General features: G+C 40.7%; 2 protein-coding genes across 9 annotated transcripts in view; one reads left to right on the forward strand and one right to left on the reverse strand.

Annotated features, from left to right (window-relative positions):
• Nucleotides 1-5,765: 5,765 nt before the first annotated feature.
• bloc1s2 (biogenesis of lysosomal organelles complex-1, subunit 2) lies at nucleotides 5,766-7,995 on the reverse strand. The gene is made up of 5 exons (XM_040128891.1): nucleotides 7,775-7,995; nucleotides 7,423-7,539; nucleotides 7,116-7,235; nucleotides 6,872-6,976; nucleotides 5,766-6,338 (listed from the first exon to the last, which is right to left on the reverse strand). The coding sequence occupies exons 1-5, from the start codon at nucleotides 7,938-7,940 to the stop codon at nucleotides 6,307-6,309; spliced, it is 540 nt and encodes a 179-aa protein (XP_039984825.1). The 5' UTR covers nucleotides 7,941-7,995; the 3' UTR covers nucleotides 5,766-6,306.
• A 1,155-nt stretch (nucleotides 7,996-9,150) lies between these two features.
• usp24 (ubiquitin specific peptidase 24) overlaps nucleotides 9,151-25,030 on the forward strand; it is a 32,230-nt gene continuing 16,350 nt past the window's right edge. For 2 of the 8 annotated variants that reach the window (XM_040128767.1, XM_040128772.1), the window contains exons 1-27: nucleotides 9,151-9,543; nucleotides 12,970-13,138; nucleotides 13,406-13,473; nucleotides 13,581-13,724; nucleotides 14,290-14,415; nucleotides 15,005-15,040; nucleotides 15,141-15,206; nucleotides 16,299-16,364; nucleotides 16,600-16,674; nucleotides 17,533-17,691; nucleotides 17,798-17,912; nucleotides 18,109-18,212; nucleotides 18,446-18,553; nucleotides 18,718-18,813; nucleotides 18,962-19,123; nucleotides 20,481-20,573; nucleotides 21,221-21,340; nucleotides 21,444-21,593; nucleotides 21,843-21,974; nucleotides 22,633-22,744; nucleotides 22,840-22,916; nucleotides 23,064-23,204; nucleotides 23,910-23,963; nucleotides 24,057-24,190; nucleotides 24,339-24,405; nucleotides 24,644-24,754; nucleotides 24,888-24,986. In XM_040128767.1, coding sequence (XP_039984701.1) covers nucleotides 9,265-9,543; nucleotides 12,970-13,138; nucleotides 13,406-13,473; nucleotides 13,581-13,724; nucleotides 14,290-14,415; nucleotides 15,005-15,040; nucleotides 15,141-15,206; nucleotides 16,299-16,364; nucleotides 16,600-16,674; nucleotides 17,533-17,691; nucleotides 17,798-17,912; nucleotides 18,109-18,212; nucleotides 18,446-18,553; nucleotides 18,718-18,813; nucleotides 18,962-19,123; nucleotides 20,481-20,573; nucleotides 21,221-21,340; nucleotides 21,444-21,593; nucleotides 21,843-21,974; nucleotides 22,633-22,744; nucleotides 22,840-22,916; nucleotides 23,064-23,204; nucleotides 23,910-23,963; nucleotides 24,057-24,190; nucleotides 24,339-24,405; nucleotides 24,644-24,754; nucleotides 24,888-24,986 — 3,063 coding nt within the window. In that variant the 5' untranslated portion in view covers nucleotides 9,151-9,264. The remainder of the gene's footprint in view (nucleotides 9,544-12,969; nucleotides 13,139-13,405; nucleotides 13,474-13,580; nucleotides 13,725-14,289; nucleotides 14,416-15,004; nucleotides 15,041-15,140; nucleotides 15,207-16,298; nucleotides 16,365-16,599; nucleotides 16,675-17,532; nucleotides 17,692-17,797; nucleotides 17,913-18,108; nucleotides 18,213-18,445; nucleotides 18,554-18,717; nucleotides 18,814-18,961; nucleotides 19,124-20,480; nucleotides 20,574-21,220; nucleotides 21,341-21,443; nucleotides 21,594-21,842; nucleotides 21,975-22,632; nucleotides 22,745-22,839; nucleotides 22,917-23,063; nucleotides 23,205-23,909; nucleotides 23,964-24,056; nucleotides 24,191-24,338; nucleotides 24,406-24,643; nucleotides 24,755-24,887; nucleotides 24,987-25,030) is intronic. The other 6 variants (XM_040128768.1, XM_040128773.1, XM_040128771.1 and 3 more) reach the window with 4 other exon arrangements.

Raw genomic sequence — 25,030 nt, forward strand, 5'->3', positions numbered from 1 at the left:
ATAATGTTGTACATGTAAGGGCTGCTACTGCATACATGTAAACTGAAATTTTTTCACTATTTAGCATTCTTAACAAGAGCAATTCACACTGAGTGAGACAGCGTTATAAGTCTTCCTACAAAAAAAGAGGAATCACTTCCTATGAAAAAAACACCTTTAAAGCAGCAATACCGATTTTTCTTAGTTTCTTAGGGCAGCAGAACAAGCTGTAAACACAACACTGACATATTATCGCTTATATAAACTTGTTATGACAAACATGCTGGCAAACAACCCCTTTTAAACATCAAAGTGCCATAAGAATTCATTCTGACCACCTGGCAAATATTTGTCCTGATATTCACTCGCCTTTAGCTCTATTTTTGGTCTCCACCAACTCCCATCAGAAATATCTGTATCTTTAGCTGGTAAATGCTGCATTATGCTAGATTTCAGCTAGATGCTAACTGTGTCTATCTTACATGTGGTGGTGGGCAGGTAGTATAATGTGGATTTATCTGAGCCTTTTTGCTGAAGGCACCTGTTGCTGGAAATGATGCTCATGAAAACTGTGGGAGAGAACCAAAACAGTAAAATTGCAGGGGTTGTAAAACCAAAACAATGGGCTGAAAGACGCTAAAATGCTCCATACAGTGGTAAACTGAGTCGTGTAATAATTCTTTGTGGGGTTCATCACAACCAGTAACGCCTTTTACATTACATGTAGTAATCTCATGTATTGTTAATAAAAAACTATTGATTAGTGCAGTTTTAAAGGTAACATCTTCAAAAGTGAAAGAATGTATCCACTCAAAATGAATCATGAAGTATGCATGTGTTGTAAAGCATCAGAACAGCTTGTGTTTGTTTGTTCTGTAACCTTATCCCGAAGATAGGTTTTGCAAATATCAAAAGAAAAGTACTCCTCTGTTCAAGTGCAGGACACTATCATGATATTGTTCGTAATTATGATGGAAATTTGAAGTATTTTGCGTTTGAAATGTCCTCCCAGGTGTGGTCAGTGTCGCTGTGTGTGCTACAAAGAGATGAAAGGACACTGATGGCTCTGGTGCCAAAGAGTCTGAGTGGGGTTCTAATGGGGGTCTAAGAGATACTGAGTCCATTTAGACATGGTGCTGGACACACTTCACAGAAAGTCAAATGGGAACAGCAGCACACCGGGAGACAAGGACTAAACAAATATTACATTTTAACCAGGATTGCACAGGACAGTTCTCAGGTGTTGCTGGTTATGACTTCCCGTGGAGCAAGTATTCTCGGTCCTTGTTTCTACCCCATGAGCAGAGCTGGATCTGAGGCTGGAGCCAGAGTCTGACACCCCGACTCTCCTACCTACTGAGAATGGCTGGGCTCTGTCTCACATCCAAAATAACACTGCACCTATGGTTTTGTGCCACAATCCCATCTGGTCTCATTTTACATTTGTAATAATGGAGTGACGGTGTGGACATTTCGCTGTAATCAAAATGGATTGCATTCATTTAGCGTTGTTCAAAGTGTTCCAGGAACTACATACGGTACCTTAAAGATGCTGGCTTTTGGGTTAGAGTTTCAAAGCGTTCAGATGTGAAATGTAGGTCTTGTTCATGTTCTTGCATCCTCACATATGTGCACAGTGTATGATGAAGGTTTGAGCAGCAGAGTGAAGTGAATGATTGTGGTGCCAAAGGTTGACCTCATGTGGCTTTTCGTGCCCTTCCCGTAGAAGGTATTTATATTTGACTAAGTCCCACAGATCGCCCATTTGGCTTAAATTTACACTGAAATATCTCCAAGATCTATTAGCTGTTTTGTAATCAATGTAAACATGAACCTCTTTACAATTTATTTCAGGCCGCTAGGCTGTCTTTCTAGTGTCACTGCCTTACAGGGGCATAGGAGGTTATTTAAAAGTCTTGGAGTGTAGTTACGGAGGGCTGTTTATCCCATCCCAGTCTCTGTGTGTGAAAGTTAGTGAAAGACAAAGGCGTAACAAGAGATTTCACAATACTACTAAATTTGTTGACATTGCCCAATTAAGTGAAATGCTAACCTCAAGCAAGGCCGAAAAACACAGAACAAATGTGGTTTGAAAATGACTTCTTGAGTGTCCTAGTTCGCTCTCATTCATGAACACAGACGAAATTTTCCCAAACTTTGTGCTTACTTGTCAGTTACACAACACTGTGGTATGGCATTCTGCCTTGTTATTGTTAACTGGCCCAGTCTCCATTTTAGATTTATGGGGAAATCAACTCCTTTGCTGCAGCTGATGATGGACATGTGTTTGATAGGTTCTCAGTCACAATTCTGGGAATCTCCTGAGATCTGTCGGACCAAGTCAAAAGGACGCCGTATCATTTCAATAGATCTGAATTGGAACAGTTACTTTGTTGAGTAAGGTCTCTCTTCTCTCTCGATTTTGTGTAATTTGTATTTTAAGTTGATTATATCTATAATTTGAAGCCACAGTGTATGTAATTCAATCACAACCATCCCCATGTAACTGATATATAACCTGGCATTGTATATCACATATGTTAAGACATCTCTAATCCATTGTCTCAACCTTTGCTGTGTGTGTGTACAGTAGGGCATGCTGGAAAGGAGTTGAGGTTTGCAAGGTCATCTTATATTTGCAGAGGACTTGCTGTCGTCACTTAGTCCCCTGCTTTTTGTGGTGTATTTCAACCCTGGGAACCAGCATGTACATTGTGGATATGAATCAGAAAAGAGAAGAGGAGTGAAAAGAGCGACATATTTTCTTAGGACCAGAGGGAAAGTGTGCTTTCTTGTTATTACAGTAATGAGCTTAAAAAAAAAAGCTTGTTGTTTGTGTACAGCTGAGAGATCCTTATTCAGAACCTTTATAGGGTCAAAAATTATCATGTCAAATTACTGAGGATAAAGAAACACTACAAAGACCAAAATAATAAACCATGGTTCTGTAGGGTCTGACAAAACTTTTCTCACTGTAATACTCTACCTTCTCTCCGCTTAACTATCACATAAACAGCAATTAACACAAATACATGACAACAGATTCCACTCTGAGAGTAATATTTTCCATTGGACTTCACTGAAAGGTAATTTTCAATGTCTGCAAGCAATCTTCAAAGGAATAGGGAACAGGTTTGTTTTTTTTATATGCTACTATGCGAAATGGGACGCAAAGATACAATATACATACACAAGCAAATAATCCCAATCAGTGGAAGGGATTTTTAGTTAGTTAAACCAATGATATCATCCCACATTGACTCACTTGTTCCCACCATACGCGTATCTGCTGCATGATACTTCATAGTTAAGTCTCCACACGGATACGCAGTGGCACATGGGATCACTTTCCTTATTAGGTCTCAGCTGGAAATATATGGAAAAAGAAGATAAAGAAATGCTGTTGCAATGACGATCATTCTTACATAGGATACTACCTAATCGCTACTAAATTAACCCAAGTGGCTGTGTCATTTTTGACGTATATTTCTTTTGTTTCACTGCTTCCTCTTCTGTACAGCCAACACCTTAGAATAACAGCCCTTTCTTTTGAAAATCTCAATTATAGATAGAGATAGAGAGTGGAGAGGGTGTAAAAATGTGATGACGAGTTTTACATGTTTCCTTCATTTCTTTTCAGCATCACAACTAAATTGATCAGTGGAGTCACACAGTATATACAGTGTGCTGTATGCTTTTGTTAAATCAGCACCCTACAAATTCCTGCATCTGTACTTTCCATCCCCCTGTTCTGAAAACCACTAATACGCATTTAGAACAGAATATCATAAGTTTCCACAACCAAGCTATATTGCTCTAGCGTGGTCTAGTTTTACAGTAGTCCTCAAACTGAATAATATATGAAAGGATTACCTACTGTGTGTTTAGTATGTTACCTTCCCCTTTATGCTTGACTGCCTCCTGGCACTTACATTTAGCTTTTAGAAAACAACCCAAATCATTTAATAGACCTGATTTTAGAGCCTTTGGGAGGCGAGCTGAATTTATGCCCCAGGGGCCTGGAAAAAGGCAGGGAAAGGGAGAGGTGGAAGGATCACAGCGCAACAGTAAATAATGTTACAGTATGAATAATGAGCTCCCTCCGTGCCGGGGCCTCAACTGGACTAATGACAGAGACCTGTTTTAGATTAGGTCTTAAACAAACATACCCACACATGCATACATGTGAATGAACCAACAAACGAAACCCAAATACACTCAGGAGAGCGGTCCTATTATCTTAGATAATCTGGGTTCTGCTCTGGGACACCAAATATAGAGGAGGAATCAAATGAGGCAGAGGGCAGCACACACATCTTCAGTCACCCTTTAACCTTTTCCTTTGAATTGTCATGTACAATATATATAATTTGTGTCCGTCTGTTGGTCTCACTCATACCGGAGTAAGCCTTCTTAGAAAAAGGCTGAAATTCAAACCTCCTTCATTAGTCAGGTTTTCCAGAGATACCCAATATCTGATACATCAACTATGCATCGATTCAAGTACTTATCATGGTGCAGCTCCGCCATCTGCTGTCAGCAGTAGATTCATTTTAAGGAAACAATAATGCAATGTTATGCACATCATGATTTATTGAAAAAGTCTCCAATTTTCAGTGTCATTATCTCCAAATACACATAATACAATAGTTCATCCATATCAAATGTCTGTCTTTTTAAATTAAAAACTTAAAACTCACTCTACAGAGCTAGTGTGATTTTTAGCTGCTCTCTACACAGTAGCTTTTAAAATAGTAAACTCTCAATAACTGAGCAGAGAGTGGTGCTGTACAGAGTGCTTTGGCAAATAAATCAGTATCAATAAAGAATACAGTCTCCCAATGTAGATTTCAGGCTACTATTACTATGTCAAATTCTACCCTTCAGGAGGTTGGTTGTCTGAGATGATCAGAGTAAGAGGGCTGGGACATTATTAAATACAAACCTATAAGCATGCATAATCGTGTAAATTATCTACATATGACTTACAGACAGGTGACATATTAAAGGAAAAACCTGAGTAAATGCACGGAGTACAAAATGAATGCAGCTGCTTCCACACAAGTGCACTGCATGATACAATTACGGAATTAAGATCCAATCATGCTCTGTGGCATGTAGAAAAATGGCGAGCAGGCCCAAGTGATTCTGATTTTGCATCAAGATGGCAAGAAGAAAAGATCTAAGTGACTTTGAAAGAGGGTTCATGTTGGGGCACGGATGGCAGGAGTTTCAGTAACAAAGACTGCTCAACTGGCTAGTGTTTCAATAGGAACCGTGGCTAAAGTGACAACTGCATTTACATCTATGGGAAAGATGTCAGTCAATCGGGTTAGAAATTGTCATCAACAGTGGAGCACAAGTGCACCAAGAAACCCCTACAGTGAGGGGATCTGATGGCTCGTCTATGCTGTGGTGGGAATTTTTGCTGGCATGGTTTGGGTCCACTTGTCCACTTAGAGGGGAGGGTCACTGCAAATCAATACCAAGTTGTTCTGAATGATCACCTTCATGCTATGATGAAAGACTTCTATCCTTATGGGAGTGTTTTTTTCCAGGATGACACTGTTCCAATCCATAGGGCAGGAGGGGTCACTGAATGGTTCGATGAGTATGAAAATGATGTGAATCATATGCTGTGGCCTTTGCAGTCACCAGATCTCAACCCAACTGAACCCCTATGGGAGATTTTGGGCTGACATGTTAAACAGCACTCTCCACCACCATCATCTAAACACCAAATGAGGGAATATCTTTTGGAAGAAAAGTGTCCATCCCTCCAGTAGAGCTCCAGAGACTTGTAGAATCAATGCCAAGGAGCATTGAAGCTGTTCTGGCAGCTCGTGGCTTTATGTTGGTTTTCCCTTTAATTTGTCACCCGTCTGTAAGTGTTAGCATATACTTCACTTGTACAGGTTCCTGCCAATCTGCTGCATTTCTTTTTGTTTAGTATGAGATTAGTACACTCTGATTCCACCACTCAGTTGGGATATGCTGTTTGCTGGCAGATTTATTCAACATAAAGTGTATCTGCAAAAGAACGTGGATACACACAGTACACTCTTGCACATCTTGGCTGCACAGCTGCTGCGAAAAACAGTGATACTGGAGTTAAATCTAAGCCAAGCACTGCAGTACTGATTCATGTGCTTTCAGCTGCTTCCTCCTTGGTCGTTTCTAGGTGTCAAAGTGGCTCTGACTATTTGTTGTTTCAGTCTCGGTTCACATCCTGCCCACAGCTCCTGGCTCCGCTGGCAAGGAGAGACTAAGGCAGGGTGAAAGAAGGTGAGAAGTCACCATAACTCTCAGTCTGCCTCTTCTTCCGGCTCATCGCTTCTCCAGTTTTTTGAATCTGGCCTCTGTAAAGATGCGGAGAGTCAATCAATGGCTAATGGCTGCTACAGTGCAAATGCAATGTGATCAGGTAATGTTTGGCTGTCTTTGTAAGCTGTAATGTAAAAATATTTAGGTAAGGAATTATATGTGGCATTACAGCACCATCTGCTGGTGGATTTCATAATGCTTTGCAATATGAGCTAATAGAAGTGTCTGTACTATTACTGGATTGGGCCTCAGCTACCAGAATAGATAGCCAGCACATGAAAAAAAGAGACCATTATATGCCGACTGTCATGCTGGGAGTGTGCTATCAATGAAAAAGAAAGACAAGACATTCAGCAAACAAATGAAATTAAAAGCAGCATATTGTGGAATTCCACAAATGTAGTTATTATTAAGACTAAGTAATATAAGAATGTTGTTTAACTTGAGTTTATAGACTTATACCACTCAATGCTGAACATAAATAGGATCGGTCTCACTAAGTATATTCTTCGGACAAACGGATTATACATTGCAAAAATTCTGCACCTCTGTATAGGAAATGTCTTACCCAGCTTCTTGGAGTATGCGTCCAGTTTGTAAGCAGCTTGTTCAAGCGCAGACACTTGCTCCTCAATCTGATTTATTTGGTCCAAGTAGGGCTGTAGGCTAGCATCTAAAGCAAAAACACATCCCATCCAGGAGTTAATGACATAGTAGTAAAAATAATATATGACCTACAAAAACATGAAATAAATATATAATGATGCTATTTTTCTGCCTTTTTTTGTGCAGATACAGTATATTTCACTCACACTTGTTGTTGAGATCCTGCAGGTTACGGCTGATATTGATGCTGATGTCCTTCATTTCCAAGTACTTCAGACTGGTTAGCTTGTTCATGTTCTCCAACAGACGGTAATCCTCACAGGTGGCTGAAAACGTTAAGGAGATAGAGAGAATATGCATGAGAGAAAAGAAACCTGAGGAAAAGAAGGGTAACGAATTAAGATGAGAAACAAAAACAAGCATCAGAAATTTCTCCTCTATTCTGTATCTGTTTCTGTGTGCAGGAAAAAGAAGAGGAGAAAAGGAGAAAAAAAGTACAATGTGTTAAAAGACCTGTGAGTTCTCCTTGCAGGAAGATGGCCATCTTTTCAAACATATCAGTGCACAACTCATTGATGTCTGGCTCTGCAGGCTCCACAGCCTCCTCTGCTGTCTCCACACCACCATCACCTGAACACAATTATAAGGAGCAGGATGAATGCAACACAAAACGCAGCTTCTGTGTTGTATCCAGTTTAACCACTAAATGTAAACAAAACGAAAGCCAACAGAGCCAAATATAAGAAAAACGCAGTATTAAGGAAAATGACATACAATGTAACCCAGGCTTAAAAGTAAAATAAATTGGGTGCTGTGTGCTATTAGCATAAGCAAGCTACGGAAGCTGCAAGGAAACATGACTCACTGTTGGTGTGGGGCTTCTTGGGAGCGGCCCCCGGGCTGTCCGCTGCATCCTCCGGGACTTCTGCGTGACTGCCGGAGCTTGCGGACGGGTTCGCGGAACTTGAATGGGCCCCCGATGCCCTGGAGATGCTGTCCATGACAGTGGCGTCGTCTCCAGTTGCAGCCATTTTGCTCCTGTTTTGACTCTCCCTTGTCACATGAGCTGAGTGTTCACGTGATGTTCGCCCGCCACCACAGCCCACCACCCCTACTCGCGCGCATTGCCACGCCCTTGTGTTGTTTGAGGTCGGAAATTACAGTCGGTAGTTTCATTAAAGCATTTTAAAAACGGTTACTCTCTGAAACGAATATTTAAAGTCCCAATCTGTAGTTTTAATTTCTGGTATAATATAAATTAATCAAAAATAATTTGTTGCATTTTTCAACCAGTAACTGAAAATAGGTTTTTACAAATGTTAAATGTTACTACTACAACTTCAGGCAGTATTAGTAAATTCAGTTGTTAACTAATTAAATAATGTCTTAATAACAATAATAATGATCATGATAATAATAATCACCGTTATTTTATCATACATATAGCTATTTCAAAACTACTATTTCACACTTCTTCCCATGCTTAGCCATATGCATTTGTTCCCTAATAACTAGAATACAATATTTAATAAGTGACCTATATTAAGTTTTTACAATGCAATTCCCCAAAGGTAACTGTTTTCGTAAGTATGGCCGGCTGTAATTTTAAAGTAGATAGTGTAACCAATTTCATTGCAATATTGGCACTATTACCTCATTCAAATCAGTGTGCAACTCATCTAAAATAACGGGAGGTGGACTGTAGCTACAGTAGACAGCTCCCGAATATCCACCAGTTAGGTCTCTCTACTGGCACTTGGGACACAGATGGTTTTGCCAGCATGTTGGGCGACTTGGGCCTGACAGTGTGGAATGTCATACATGCAACTCTCATCTTGACTTAGGCAATGGGAGATGCATTTCCCGGATGCTTTTTTCCACCTTTAGGGCAGTTAATTTTCACCTGGGAAAAAAATTGATGAACGTTTTAGACATGATAAAAAATAAAAAAAATAAATAAATAAGGAGTATTAATCGTAAATCAAGATTTTGAGATTGCATCATTTAGATTGTCTCTTTTTACTTTTAATCTGCTTTTTTTCTTTTCCCGATGAAAAGAGGCTTCCATGCAGCATTGATGTTGTTGAGAAAGTGAAAATGACACTGCTGTTAAACAGTAATTAACCTTAGAAATGATTCCAGTGCCTAGGACTTTTCGCTGTGCGCGCTCCCGCGATGAGCATGCAGTTCTTGGCAGGCAGAACTCGGCATAACACCTGTGTCGGCGCTGTTGTGGGGGAAGCCAGATCGTGACAGGCTAGCAGCGGCGGACTGTAAACATGGCGGCGTGCACAGCTACAGGGCTGTGCCGAACACCCCGTTACTATTAGTCTGAGAGACGGAGACACCCCAAAAATGGAGACCGAAGAGGAGCAGCACATAACGACGCTCCTCTGCATGGGTTTCCCAGACCCCGACGTGATACGGAAAGCGCTCCGGCTGGCAAAGAACGACATCAACGAGGCAGTGGCGCTCCTGACGAACGAAAGCCCCGGACTCGGGTATGGATATGAGCCGATGGAGAGTGGGCCTGCCCCCGGCTTGGGCTCGAGTGGAGACGGGGAAAACAGCGGGCGGACTGGGACGGGAGGGTTTGACCCCCCGCCCGCATACCACGATGTGGTGGATAGCGAGGTAAGAGCAAATACCAACTGGAGGAACGAAGGAGGAGAACATGGCTAATCGCAACTTGGTGGGAGAGAGTGGGCTCGCCCATTTAACTAGCTAAACTTAGCAGCTTCAATCCTACATGCATCGAGCCCAACGTGAGCTGTCAGAGCAGGAAATACTCTTCAGTCCTACGGGACAAGCCAAGTCAGTGGCTCATAGCAACTGGAGAATTTTCTTTTAACATGAAGCTCAGCTACTTAAATAATGGGGCTAAATAGCATTTCTAAACTTACAAGCTAACCTAGCTAGCTAGTAGCTTGCTAGCTAACGTTAGTTGAGAATTGAACCCGCCAGTAACCGGACCAGGAGGAGCTGCACAGAGGCATCTTTCCGGGGTATTGCAATAGCAGAGTTTAACTGGGTATACGCTGGTAGTGATAATCAGTTCTGTCAGTTAGACTGCCGACAGTTGGCTGGATCTGTTCAGCCTGCTTTGCATAGGTTAGCTAACATTAGCTGGCAGGTTGGCTGACAGCGTCAACCGTGCTCATATCCTGCCGAGATTGCAGTCCAGGCGAACCGGACCTAGAAGCGGTTTTGCAATTTCTTTGGCATACGTGGCCATTTTGATCATTCTTCTGTCAATTCTCAGCTGTCAAAATGCCAGGTTTTCGTGTCTTTGAGTGACTACTCGTACTGTGTGTGTGACCGTTGTATTAGATGCTTCTAGGCCAGTCACTGGTTCTTTGACAGCCATTTGACAGTTGTCAGTAATTTACCTGCAGGCCCTATCACTTCGTCCTAGTTTACTGTGTTCTTGTGGTGCTGTAACAGTAACCTCCATTGGCTACTCATAAATACCTGTATCCACAAGACATGGCAGGATTGCTTTGACTGACACCTTGAGGAGCTCTAGGCTGTTTGCCTTCAGCAAGCTTGACCTCAGACCTGTTGCGTTACTACATCTCATAGAACCTTGTAGGTGCTGTCAAAAGACAGCAAAGCTTTCTTAGAAATTCACAAGTCATTTCATTTGTAGGGTTAGTGATTCAGACTTTTTTTTTTACCACCTGCTGTATCCCTTTGATTGTAATGTTGTTTGAGCTGCTGTGATCAATGCTGTGTGTGTGGATCAGCAGAACAGATACAAATAAACTACTCAGGCCCCAATACCTGTTGGCCATTTCCTTTGCACCTCCTTTCTCCTCTCTCTAATCACCACTGTCACAGTTTGATGCAAGCTGTTATAGTAACTGTAGTAACAACCGTTGGGATTTACGAAAAAAAAACACAAAGCTGCAGGTCCGCGTAAATAATAAGTACATTTTTGAAAATATGTTCATAATAGTGTTGTTATAAACTAACTCGGCTCAAAGTGACTCACTATGTCAGTTCATTAAGTGTTTCTAAAATCTGCCAAAATATTTTTCATGCATTTTCACAAGCTAAGGCTACCTGTCAAATGGATAAATTTATGCAAGTTTGAGCCTTTAGTGTAATGGCCTTGTCCCCTCATACCTATTTTTGAAAGATTTACAGAAATCATATATGTTGTGAGACTGAGAAATGAACAAGTATCACTCTCACATGACATAAGTTCTGAAACATGCAGTATATTGAATAAGCTCCAATGATGTCAAGTGCTTTATTTCCTTTTACTTCCTCTATCTGCTGTATTTGTGCTTAAGAGGCATGTCACAGGTCTTCGGCCCCATGTTATGCTCCTAAATATAGACCTGTGGTCTCCCTTACACACACAACCACATTGCAGTTTTTGCAGGAGGTCCCGGGAGGGTTGCGGGGTGCATAGTAACAGAGTGGCGCTGAGTTTCCTCATGGTCCTGCGCAACCACACACATGCAAACTTTGCCTCTGAGAATTGAACCTTTCCCCTAAAGGCTTAGGTCTTGAAATACAGAGAGCTTTTCAGCTTATCTGCATGTTTGTTTTTCGTGTTTATTAGTGATTTGTGCGAGGTTCTGTATAGAAGAGAGAACATTTCCTATTTTTTCCCCCCTATGCTACCATTTAGATTTAAATTAGTGACTGAGTGAGTTCTGATTTGGTAATTTTGCCAGCAGTGAAATGTTTCTTCATGGTTACTCTTTGAATCTAGTATTTTCTAAGACTGATGTTAGGTTAGTCTTCTCTTTCCTGCTCTCTCTCTCTCTTTTCCCTTCCCCTCATCCATCTATCTGTCATTTCTAATTTTCTTAGAAAGGGAAGGAATGAAATATGATGCTTCTCTTTTGCTTCCTTTTCCCCTTCCCTCCCTCCTGCTCTCCTCTACTTAATGTCCAGTCCATCAATTTGTGTTGTATATGTATCAGTATGCAACTCAGTAAAACATGCATTGAACACACTGACCATTATGTATGCTAATTTGTGGAGATACAATCAAAGTGGTAAGAGTTGATCTAACTTTACTTTATTGTATTAATATTTATTCTGCGCTGTGCCCACAGGCAAAGTGGACAAATTAATTGTAATAGCTTCAGCGATTTATAATGTAGTCTGAGCCGAGTCCCAGGGCACAGTCATAGTTAAAGATACTTTTTCATACAAGACAGCAGGTCCAGCTTCCATAGAGTATTATGGTTCGTTACATAGCACAGTTATACTGCTAACATAAATCAGTGGATTTCAAATATGACATACCTTAGTGTTGCTTTAATGTGTTGAAAAATTTCACTGGGCAGTACTATTTCAGAGGAGGGATTGCTGCAGTTTGATCATGAATATTCAGATGACTTCATGAATATGTCAGCAACTTTATGTAGTAAATAATTCAGAAATCCTTTGTCTGCTGTTGCTTTCACCACACATACTCACAGACATTACTGCCACTGGCCATTTTGTCTTCTCTTAACAGCAGAATGCTGAGCCCGAACTTGGCATTTTTAACCATAAATGCATAAAGTATAAAAGCTGACTTTGAATGAGTTAAATTTTAATTTGCTTTTCATAACCTCTTCAGATATGACAGCAGAAAAAAATGTCATAGTGGGTAGTAACATACCGCTAACAAGACTGTCATGTCATATGGCAGGGTGTGCATTACACTTGACTTTGGCTCTCACACCCTGTGTTACACATTGCAACCCTTTTGATGTAGTCACACTGTAAAGTACTTGAAAACAAGCACATATCTGGATTTCTTTTGAAAGCTGCTTGAGAGATAATAGAGGGACAAAAAGATGCAGAGATGAAGGGCAGATTGTAGTGGAGAGGACACACTTTCCAAATGGCAGCTATTGCTCTTCTCCCAGAGGGAGGACACGAATCAAGCATTGCATCATCCCGTCTGACTTTATCGTTGCTGGAGGCCATTTGGATTATCCTGGAATCGCACAGAGGACAGTTGTAGTGTCCTTTCAAAACAATGAGACCAGCAGTGTGAAATGAAGTCACTGTATTAGATTGTAATTTTGTTGTGTATGTGTGTTACAGAGGAGCAATGATGAGAATGGGAACTGCTCCGGGGGAAGCATGGAGTTCCCCACCACCAACCTGTATGAGTTGGAGAGTCGAGTCTTTACTGATCATTGGTCGATACCTTACAAGAGAGAGGAGTCCCTGGGCAAGTGCCTCATCGCGTCCACTTGCCTCGCCAGGCACGGTAAGCGCGTGTGCGTGTGTGTGTGCGTGCGTTAGATGAAAATCTTTGTTTGGGTCTGTTCTGTTCAGGTCTGTTTTAAACTAAATGCTCTCCATCTGTGTTATTGTGTGGGTGGCATGTTTTGTTTGGAACGTTGGGTGTTTTTTCACATGTTGTTACTTGTGTTACATGGCACATTCTGTATCTACTTCATCACAGCCAATCTTTTCTTTTCCTAAATTGAGATTTGGGTTTAATATGTGAGTCGAAAATCTCCCTCTCTGCCAGGTCTCGCTGACGCTGATGAGAACTGCAAGCGGTTTATGGATCGCTGCATGCCGGAGGCTTTTAAGAAGGTGTGCAATAAAGGAACAGAGCTCTAAGTGACTTTGTAATACTTGATTAATTAACATATATTTGCTCTGACTTTCTTCCTATCTTTCCATTTGCTCACTTACTCCAGCTGCTGACCAGCAGTGCAGTACACAAATGGGGCACAGAGATTCATGAGGGGATCTACAACATGCTCATGTTGCTGGTGGAGCTGGTTGCAGAGAGGGTCAAGCAAGACCCCGTACCAGTAAACCTGATGGGAGTCTTGACTATGGTGTGTTCTCACTCACTCTGTCTCTCATAATATTTGTCCTTTAATACCTTTCTACTATCTTTTGTTTTCTGTCTGTAAATATTTTTAATTTTTAAGTAAGTAATTCATCCTTTAAAACAATGTAATATCTGGGAGACTAATAACTAACAAAATCCTAATTATTTTAGCCAAATTTTAATGATTAATAAGTTATTGATAACTACGTGGCAGATGATCAATTAAAGACATTTCTTTAAATGTGCTTTCTCAGTACTTTTTTACTTGATTACATCATAGTCAGCACAATAAAGCTCCTTGATACTTCTTGAGCTTACTTTGTTTGTTTCCAATTGCAAGTCTAACCTTTTAATCACCATGTTTAAAATTTAATCTGCCACTGTGAGTGAAACGCCTGTGGTTTGAAGATTCAGGGCCAACGTGTCAATTTGTCAATGTTATTGGTCCACTTTTCACAAAAATTGTTATTTTCTCTCTCCCTTGGTAATCATCACATGTAACATAACATGTTTGAAATGCTGTTTCTTAAGCATGTATTTACACCCTGTATCTTTCTTGTTGTGTCCAGGCCTTCAACCCTGATAATGAGTACCATTTTAAGAACCGGATGAAGGCCTGTCAAAGGAACTGGGCTGAAGTTTTTGGAGAAGAAGCCAACATGTTTGCTGTCTCTCCCAGCAACACCTATCAGAAAGTAAGGGACTCCCCTTTTTTCTGGATTCATAATTTACTTTTATTACTGTGAGGTGTTACTGGAGTATGTGTGGCAATTTATTCAGATGCACTTGCAAGTATGTAAAGCTGTGCTGGTATTTATATACACACTTCCTTATTAGCCTTTGTTTAAGATTCATAGTCATGTTCGTCGGCAGACAGACGGGCTCTGCATCCCCAGTGGTGTGTAACTGAGCCAGAGGGGCTCAGCAGAACATGTGTGACTGACACACAACAGCTGTCAAAAAACTTAATATGTGTGTTCGTGTGCGTGTGTACTTGTATGGCTATACATTGTGAGGACCAGTTTGAGTTTTAAACCACTGGAGTGAAGACATTTTGGGAAAGTGAGGACATTTTAGCCGGTCTTCACTTTCTGACACACCTTTAAAGGGCTGTTTGATGATTAAGACTTGGTTTTAGGGTTAGGGTAAGGGGCTAGAGAATGCAATATGTCAATGAGTGTCCTCACAAAGATAGAAGTACAAACGTGTGTGCGCGCACGCGGGTGCCTGTCAGTAATTTGCTTTTCAAATTCATTGCTGAATAAACATAACTATCTGTTTCAGGAGCCTCATGGTTGGCTGGTTGATCTGGTGAATCGAGTGAGTAACGAGCAGTCGCCTAGATATCATCTACATATACATATGTCATAGTTGTATCCATTTTGCCTCACGTGTGTCCTTTCTTGTTTTTTTTGTCAAGTTTGGAGAGTTGGGAGGATTCACTGCCATCCAGACTAAGCTCAACACCGAGGAAATTGAGATTGCCGTAAGACAAATATTCCTTACCTTTGTGTTTTTGCCCTCTTTACAAATGGCCCTATGCATCTTAAGAGTGATGAAATAGTTCCTACCGTGGTGATGGATTGAGAGAGGAACTCTAGACAGCCTATACAGGCAAAAGGTCACCATGTTTACCCCCACTGCTCTCAGCTGCAGGGTGCTGAATCCCTCTCTCTTTCCCCTTCTCAGTAATACTCACTTACACACAAACACACTCTTATCCCCCGGATGTGTGATAGTTGAAATGCTCAGTTGTGTTATGTGTTCTGAGGCATCCTTGTACTAATGCTTCCTTCTGGGAACCTGGCCGGAACCACAGCAGTGCATAGCCATTGATTCAGTTTGTGTGCACACACATGCACACACGTTCCCTCTAACCATTAGCATATTAATAAGGCAGAGACTGGTTGCAGATCACTGTTGGACTCTTCAGTGGCAGTGGGAGCTCCGTAGAGTCTGTAAGCTGTCAGATACCTAACATACTCCAAGCCCAGGAGAGACAGAATGTGAAAGTGAAAGACAAAAAGATAATGGGAGGAGTGCTCCCACCTCTAATGACTCCCAGGGGTGACTCATTCATTTGTCTTTTTTGAGCAGGAAGTCAAGTGCCAGGGGAGTGGTCAGTCAGAAAAAATAAGACAGGAACATGAGAACCATTCAGTAAGCTCCTGTGATTTAGCACTGAATGACAAATGACAGCTGGGCACCAGCGCTGGAAACTTACCCACACATCTGGTTACACTCCCTCCCTTTTACTCACATGAGCACATGCAACGGTGAAAGCATGGTATCAGTTTAAACACAGTTGGATCTCTGGTGTAAACATTTTAATCTGAGAGGAGTTTAGAGTGTGGTTGTTGTGTATGTTTTCTTTAATGAGCCATCAGAAGTGACACCCATAAGAACATGCCATTCTCTTAATGCAAGAGAGATTATGTTGACACCTACAAAAACAGAGAGGTGGAACAAACAATTTTCATGATTGTTTGTCATACCACAGCTGGTATTGATAAATCCATTTCCTCTATGGTTTGTGTCATGCCTGAGTTATTTTGTCTCTTTCCATCTGCCTACACAGTGTGTATCAGCTCTGGTCCAGCCTCTTGGAGTTGGTGCAGAATACCTAAACTCCAGCCTTGTCCAGGTGAGCTTTCTTATCTGCTCACACATGCACACACACTTTTGATTTTGTGTCCTTCCTTTGTTCTTACTGTATTTGTATGTGTACAGTCTCTCAGTTTCTGTCATGCTTACATGACCCTTGTGCTCCATTCTGATTTAAATTCTATTTTTATTCGCTATATCCTCTTATTGTTTTGCTGCTGCAGTGGCCAATTTTCCCCACAGGGATCAACAAAGTTTCATATTGTTTTTCCTAGCCCATGCTTGATCCAGTCATCCACAAGATGATTACATATGTACAGAACCTGGAGGAAAAGGATCTTAAAGACAAGGTAGGCTTTGCATAATTGTCACCCTGCTATTAGACTTTTACTTAAATTCGTAGAAAAAAGGCACACTGGCTAAAACATTTGTGTCCAAGTCCCATGAGTGGTACATCCGGCTTGTTTCATTCCAATAAACAGCTGGCAATGTTTTTATGGTTGGAAGCCAGTGAGGGATCTGGTCCATGTAGTTGCATGAGTGACTTCTCCTGGCTGGTCAGGCTACTTGGACAGTCGGATCTGGGGGAGCAGTATGAATCCTCCATTGTGAAAGGTAACGTGTGGGCACGAGTTAGTTACAACAGGGATTTAAATCAATCAAATCTGACCTTCAGATGTGATTGGATAGCTCAGCAGTGGCCGTGGCTTAGCGAGTACAGCACAGTACAGAGCTGTGGAACTGTAGAGAACTGTTGACCTGCACCTGGCTCACTTGAATTCTTCGATTAAGAGGATGAGGACTACAAATGGGCAAATAAGAGCACAACCACACTCTCTTGAAAAATGTAAACAAAGTTTTTGCCAACTGATATCCATAGACACACCTCCTATGATATCACTTTTTTAGATACAATGACCTACACTCTAATGGTCAATGCAGTTTTATATGATGAATGAGGTTAGCTTGTCGACCCAAATTTGCTTCGACAAATTTATGTATTTATGTAATGTATGTTTTTCGACATATTTGGCAAATAACAAGATATTTGAACAGTTAATACAGTAACACAGGATTAGACCTTGGAAATAAGTTTGTTTTTTTAAATTTATTTTATTTTATTGTATCTTTAAGAACTTGTGTTTGTTGATTGTGACTTAACCAAGAAGTAATCACTTAGTCATTCTTTGTTTGTCTTGTAACCCCAGCGTCTGGTAAGCATCCCAGACCTGCTGTCGGCCATCAAGCTGTTGTGTATGAGGTTCCAGAGGGAGCTGGTTGCTGTGGTGGATGATCTGCGGCTAGACACACTTCTGCGCATGCTCAAAACCCCCCACTTCTCCACCAAGATGAACTCTCTCAAAGAGGTCAGCTCTCATAGGTTCCAAACTGTCAAGTTATGTTTTTTTCTGGGTGTTTCTATCAGTTTTTTGATCTTATCTCACACTGTTTTTATATGTATTTGTCTCTCAGGTGACAAAGTTAATAGAAGAGAGCACGGTGTCTAAGACGGTGAAAAACGCCATTGACACAGATAAACTGCTAGACTGGCTTGTAGAGAATTCAGTCCTATCAATAGCACTAGAGGGTAAGAAAATACATTGAGTGCGGCCACAGCACAACTGAGTTTTACAAACTTTTTACATAGTGCTTTACCAAACACCTGGACAAACAATTAATCATTGACATAAATTTATTACAATAAGAAAAAGAAATAAATAGCAGTTTTTTGGTCTAAAGTTGGCTGTATTCACTGTGATGCATTAAATGTTTCTCTGTACCAGGTAACATTGATCAAGCTCAGTACTGTGAGAGGATTAAGGGAATCATTGAGCTGCTGGGGAGTAAATTGTCACTGGATGAACTCTCTAAGATCTGGAGAATACAGGTCAGCACCAGTGAACACCTCACAGTAATGTTTCATCTGTGCCATTATTACATTTTCATTAAGCACATTCAACAGGTTTGTCTGCCTTATTTTTTATTTTATTTTTTTTTAAACTGTAAACTGAACTGTCTGTATTCATATGTAAGCAATTATTTGTTAGAGTGTGATAAACGCCAAAAATCACAAATGTCCCCTCTTCGATGGATGTATTGATTCTTGTGTGGGCATTTCAGGCGGGCCAGTCATCAACTGTGATAGAAAACATTCATACAATCATTGCTGCTGCTGCTGTGAAGTTCAGCTTTGATCAACTTACCCACCTCTTTGTGCTCATTCAGAAGGTCAGTGCTACAGAGTCTTTAGAATTGAAATTTGGAGAATAAATCAATGCAAAATTGTGTGTGTGTGTGTGTGTGTGTGTGTGTGTGTGTGTGTGTGTGTGTGTGTGTGTGTGTGTGTGTGTGTGTGTGTAGAATTAATTAAAATGTGTTTGCATTTAATTTAGAGCTGGGAGGTTGAGAGCGACCGTGTGAGGCAGAAGCTGCTCAGTCTGATCGGGAGGATCGGCAGAGAAGCTCGCTCTGAAACTACAACTGGGAAGGTATATTGGTATATCTCATTCTGTCAAGGCTAAGGACCTTGAGAAGTGATTATAAAAAACAGATGAGGAAATCTACGGTATGTTAGGGTTCATTATAAAAGTGTAGACTTGAGTATGAAGCATCTTGCATTTGTTTGTGTCCATTCAGGTGCTGGAGGTGCTGTGGGAGTTGGCCCATCTCCCCACCCTGCCTACCAGTCTAGTTCAGCAGGCGTTGGAGGAGCACCTGGGGATCTTGAGCGATGCCTATGCTGTCAAGGAGACGGTGAAACGCAGTTACATCATTAAATGTATTGAGGACATTAAGAAGGTGAGACAGACATGCACCAGACACTCAGTTTTATCTGTGTAGATGTGGGGCTAGGATAAATTTTGGTTATTGTGTCACTGGGCCATTGCTCAAAAAGTAAAGAATGTTTATATCTGATTACACATAGGAAAACAGGGACTGTTTATTGTGCAGCTCAAAACTGCAGCTCAACAAGTTTAAGGCAAACGCTACACTGGGCCCCTACATTTTTCTACCTGCTGTGACCATTTGGTCTAAAGTTAGCACGGCCTTGTTAGTGCTGCATATTAACCTTCGACTTCAGTTTGTTTATCTCTTTCATCTCTGAGTGTGTCCTAGTCTACCATCCTTGGAGCAGCAGTGGAGTTACAGATTAATGGCCGTCCTCTGACTCTCTTTTCACACAAGTGTCTGTTTTTTTTTTTTTTTCCCAAAGATGAGAAAAACTTCTAATTTCCTCTCTGAGTTGATTCAGTCCCTCTGGCCATGCTAGAAACACTGTGACACTACATGGGCCAGTGCCACCTAACCCCTCTCTTTTTTTTCTCCTTCCTTTCTCCGTCTTCCTGCTCCATAGCTCTGCCTCAGTAGTTATTTGAGTTAGCTGAGCTTATTTATCAAGATGCTTTCAAACTAATTTTCTGTAATTCCTTCATAATCATATTTACGCAAAAATAGGATTAATCAAATCATAATGAAATATACAAGAAACTACACCTATTATGATTAAAGTCAGTTCTTTAATGGAGAACCTTTCACTTTTATTGATTCATTTTATTACTTTCCTTCAACCCCATTCATTTAGTATTTAGGGAGTAAGCAGTACATAAACAGTTAATAAATGGTTTATAATAGACTATAAATGATAAATAGGAGTACTTAAAATTGTACCAAATAGTCTTGATTTTTTTATTTTTATTTTTTATGGATACTCAACTTATCAAAGGACTATGGAAGGAATTAATGTATATCTTTTATTTACATATAGGAAAACAAGGACTGATAAACTGTGCTCTAATTCTGCAGATCCAACCTGCATGTTAAAATGTTATAGTTAAGGTAAAAGTTTGGAAGGAATCCATGTTTCATCACGCCTTTCTGAATGTGTCTGTTGTACATCGGTCAGTCATGCGTTAAGGCGTGCCAGTATCACTGAAATGGTATTGTGCACGGTGACCATGACCGACTGGTAAAACTAAATGCCATGGAGCTATCATTAATGGTTTTTAGTTGCACTGTGCTTTTCCTGCTTTAACATTATGTCAAAATATCTGCCATGAAAATTGCCTGTATGTTTGACTGTAGCCACAGATACTGAACTAAATATACTTCTCAGCCTTACAGTCTCTCCCACCTCAAATAAAATGTATGTCTCTAGACTCACACTCAGGAGGACAGTAAAGGCAACGACACTCAAAGCTCATTTCTTACTGGCACTTGGGGCAAGAAGAAATCTAACTCTTTGGCCAAAGTAAGAGAAGAAGCCCGTACATTTTATAATTCCACTGACCAAATCTGTATCCAGTTTCGCTGCTTCTTACCTGCCAACCAATTGTGGAGGAGGGCTTGACCACAAAGGGGTTTCATTGGTCACAGGTTGATAATTTCACACTTGATTTTAAAATGAGGTATCTTAACCAGGTGTATGTTAATCTTCTGCTTTGGGACTGACTAATGATTTACACAGTGGTGTTGATCTTGACCTGGGTGAGATCTGGCTGAATGAAATGAGTGATTTCGCTGCTGGATGAGTGGTTAGCTTTGGTGGGGATTGCTAGCACGGTTACTTGAGCAAAGAGGAATCTAATCTGAGCCATGGATAGCCAGAGTTTTACATATGAAGTACATGTTTGATATTTGATTTACACAGTTGTACAAAAAAAGATTTAAACTTTAGCGCATTTTGATTGCCAAATGCCTTACATCCCTGGCTCTGATTTTCTTTTTTCTCATGTTTTCAGAAAGCCATTGCTACAAAAACATTGCATCTGCAATGACTTAGTAATGACATATATTGAATCTGATCAGGAACGACCATCACAGACTTCTGGTTTTGTAGCATATTTTTGTGTGTGCACTTCTGCTTTATCACTATCTGCTGTGTGTGTGCGTGTGTGGGTGTCGCAACAGGCTTCTCAGCAGAGCAGTCCTCAGGCAGTCTGGGTTGTTCCTGCTCTCCGTCAGCTGCACGAGATCACCCGTTCTTTCATCAAGCAGACGTATCAAAAACAAGACAAGGTACCACAGACACACACGCAAAAAAACACATACATCATTAAAAGTGATCTGTTGTATAATCAGTAGAATGTTGCTATGGTAACGTTTGACTGCCACCCCACAGAGCATCATCCAGGACCTGAAGAAGAACTTTGAGATCGTCAAACTGATCACGGGATCCCTTGTGTGCTGCCATAGACTCGCCGTGACCGCTGCGGGAAATAATGGACTGTCGGGCTCAACCCTGGTGGATGGACGATACACCTACCAGGAGGTTGTTTTTTTTAATTATTATTATTAATTGATTATCTTTACTGTTCTATGGAGCTGTATTGCATCTCATACAAATGATTGATGAATTGACGACAGTTTATAATTTTACATTGATATGAGCGATTTAATCTGAGCTGGTCTGGGTTTACACAGTACACAGGCAGTAGTCCAACTCAAACAGCACAGTGTTTTATGTTGACAGTGTGTGTTTGAGGGTAAAGATGACGTGGTTCTCTGACTCTGTTTTTAGTATCTGGACAGCCACCTGCGCTTCCTGGCATTCTTCCTCCAGGAGGCCAGCCTCTACCTGGTCTGGAACAGGGCGAAAGAGCTCTGGGAGTGCCTGGTGTCGGGGCCAGACGTCTGTGAACTTGACCGTGAGGTATGAAAACAGTTATGCAAATGAAGCCCTTGTCCTTGGCCATTTGTTTGTCATTGCAAGCACGTTTTTTCTGGTTAATAGCTCTAGAGAAATATAGGTGGAAATCCAGGAAACATAAGCCCTTTGTTCCATTCTCTTCTTTTTTTTTTTTTTTTTTTTAGAAATGTGTTCAAAGCAGGCACAAAAATATAAATATAAAAGCAAAAAATTAAACCTTTTACCAAATTACATCACATTTTAGAGAAGCATATGTAGGTTTTAGATCCTGTTTTGTGATATTGTCTCAGAAATAATTATTAATTTGATGAGATAAGACGGAGTAGTCAGACGAGGCACCTTGTACAGATCAGTAGTCTAGTCTTGTGTGTAAATTTTTCAGGAGCAAAACTGTTGATCCAAATGATTAAATCTGTTGTACTGCCCATTAGCACATGTCCTCTGTCCAAATGGAATCTTGTCTTTGGATAGTTCTGTTTACATCTTTACACTTTAACTAACTAATTAAAAGATCAGTAGCATCTGCAGGAGCTGCTCTTTGTTAACCAAAGGAAAATAGAAAGATTACCCTCTGGAGAACCCACAGTACAGTGCACCCCAAATCCTGTATACACAATTCATGTTAATGAAGCTTAAATATATTATGTTTCCATATGTACAGATGTGTTTTGAGTGGTTCACCAAAGGACAACATGACCTCGAGAGTGATGTTCAGCAGCAGCTCTTCAAGGAGAAGATCTTAAAACTTGAACCCTATGAGATCACTATGAATGGTGAGAGACTCTGCAAAGAGATACACTATTGACCAAAAGCCTTTCAAAATTTGTTTAAAAAGTATGTGATACTTAATTTTTTTTGTGTCTTGCAGGATTTAATCTGTTTAAGACCTTCTTTGAGAATGTTAACCTGTGTGATCATCGACTGAAACGCCAAGGAACGCAGCTGGTCAGTCCTTACTTGCATGTCTAGCTACATGTTGTTTTTTATGATTTATGTGCAGAGTTAATTTTTTCAGTGACAAATAAAATGTATTGGAAATTTGTATACGGTAAAAAAACATCTTTATGGTTATATCATATTGTCTGATTTCAGTGTGTGGAGCGCCTTGACCTGGCAGGGATGGATTTTATCTGGCGCATCGCCATGGAAACCCCTGATGAAGAGATAGCCAATGAAGCAATCCAGCTCATTATCACATACAGCTACACCAACCTCAATCCCAAAATGAAGAAGGTCAGTGTATGTGTGTGTGCACATGTACTCCTGAGGCCCAGTCTTCTAGAAGTCCCTTCATGTGTAGCATTTTTCACATATGAACTCTGGACAATGTCCGGAGAATCAGTTGCCCTTTCACACATGCAGCACACAGCTTGAGATCGTCTGTTTGAGACCGATTCTCACCTACTGGAAATACTCCATTTGGTTCAGGCAAGGGGTGGCGCCTGGGTAGAGCGTCCAGGAGGCAGGATATAAACGTCATCAACATGCCCACTTGCTCGCAATGAATTTTCCGGAAAATTACCTGCTCACACATCGACTCAATCAACATTACAGAGACTTCATACTAGGGAGCTGGCAGAGTAAAGTCCATATAATGTCGGGTTGAACTGATTGGACATTTGTGTTCACACATACAGCTACTCCAGCTGTCTTTGCCATGTTCAGAAAAGTTCAGGGTTGCAGCGCATGTGTGAAAGCAACTTGTGTCTCAGTATCTGAGAATAACAGTATAACTTAAGGTGCTGCCATCTTGTTTAAAGAAAGTAAAAGTTGCAGCTTGTTTGATACAGAGCCAGGAGTTCATTGTGAAGTTTGAAAACAGGAAGAAGAACAAATACAGCATATAACATAGCCATTTCATATTTGAGTGAATCAGTGTGTTCTGTCCCTATTTGAAACTTGAAACCACATTTAATATTAACATTTCATCCATTGCAGGATTCTGTATCTTTGCACAAGAAGTTCATTGCTGATTGTTACAAGAGACTAGAAGTAAGTAGTTGAATATGTTACTGGTAGAAGTGATTGCGCCATTTCGCAGAAATCAATACCTGATAGCACATTTCTGTTTCTTTTTCTTTTCAGGCAGCCAGTTCAGCCCTGGGTGGGCCTACTTTGACACACGCTGTTACTAGGGCAACCAAGATGCTGACGGCTACCGCCATGCCGACTGTGGCCACATCTGTACAATCACCATCCAGGTACAGAGGGGGGTTTGGGTAAGAACATAGTTACTAAAACTATTAAAACGTGTTTGTGTTGAGTCATTTTCTTAATTCACTAATGTAAAACAGTTGTTTTGAGGATAAGTCCACTTTTTTTTTTTTTTAGTCCTATTGAAGCTCCTCTTTGTATGTTCATCTTTAGATCCACTAAGCTGGTAATAATCGAAAGACTGCTGCTATTGGCTGAACGCTACGTCATCACTATAGAGGTAGGCCCTGGAGTCTTCACCCTAAGGTTCTCATTGTTAATTCGACGGTAAATGTGTGCGTGTGAAACAAGGACATAAACAGTCACACACCCTTCATTTTGCTACATTATTTTGGCAGTTCATTGTCAGTGATTTATTTTCAGCATCCATTTGGCACTTCAAATTTGCTAGAACGTCAAGATTTTTACATGTTTAAAGCTTTTTTGTGACTGAATATTTTTTGTGTGTTTCTCTGTAGGATATGTACTCAGTTCCGCGCACTATTCTACCTCACGGGGCCTCATTCAATGGACACCCTATCACTCTTCACATCACCTATGAGTCAACCAAAGACACTTTCACCTTAGAGGTATTGTAAGGCTTTTCCAATTACCCTGCAACACATTTATTGTATAGATTTACATCTATGGCTCTTCTCATTGTGTGTGTGTGTGTGTGTGTGTGTGTGTGTGTGTGTGTGTATGTGTATGTGTGTCCTACAGACCCACAGTAATGAGACAGTAGGAAGTATCCGATGGAAGATATCTGAGCACTTGAGCTGTCCGGTGGACAATGTCCAGATCTTTGCCAATGATAGTGTGGTAAGTGTTAATGACTCAAAATGACAGGGACTCTGCATTCCTCT

The sequence above is a fragment of the Xiphias gladius genome, chromosome 6, assembly GCF_016859285.1.
Source record: "Xiphias gladius isolate SHS-SW01 ecotype Sanya breed wild chromosome 6, ASM1685928v1, whole genome shotgun sequence".
In the NCBI taxonomy this organism is placed as follows: Eukaryota; Metazoa; Chordata; class Actinopteri; order Istiophoriformes; family Xiphiidae; genus Xiphias; species Xiphias gladius.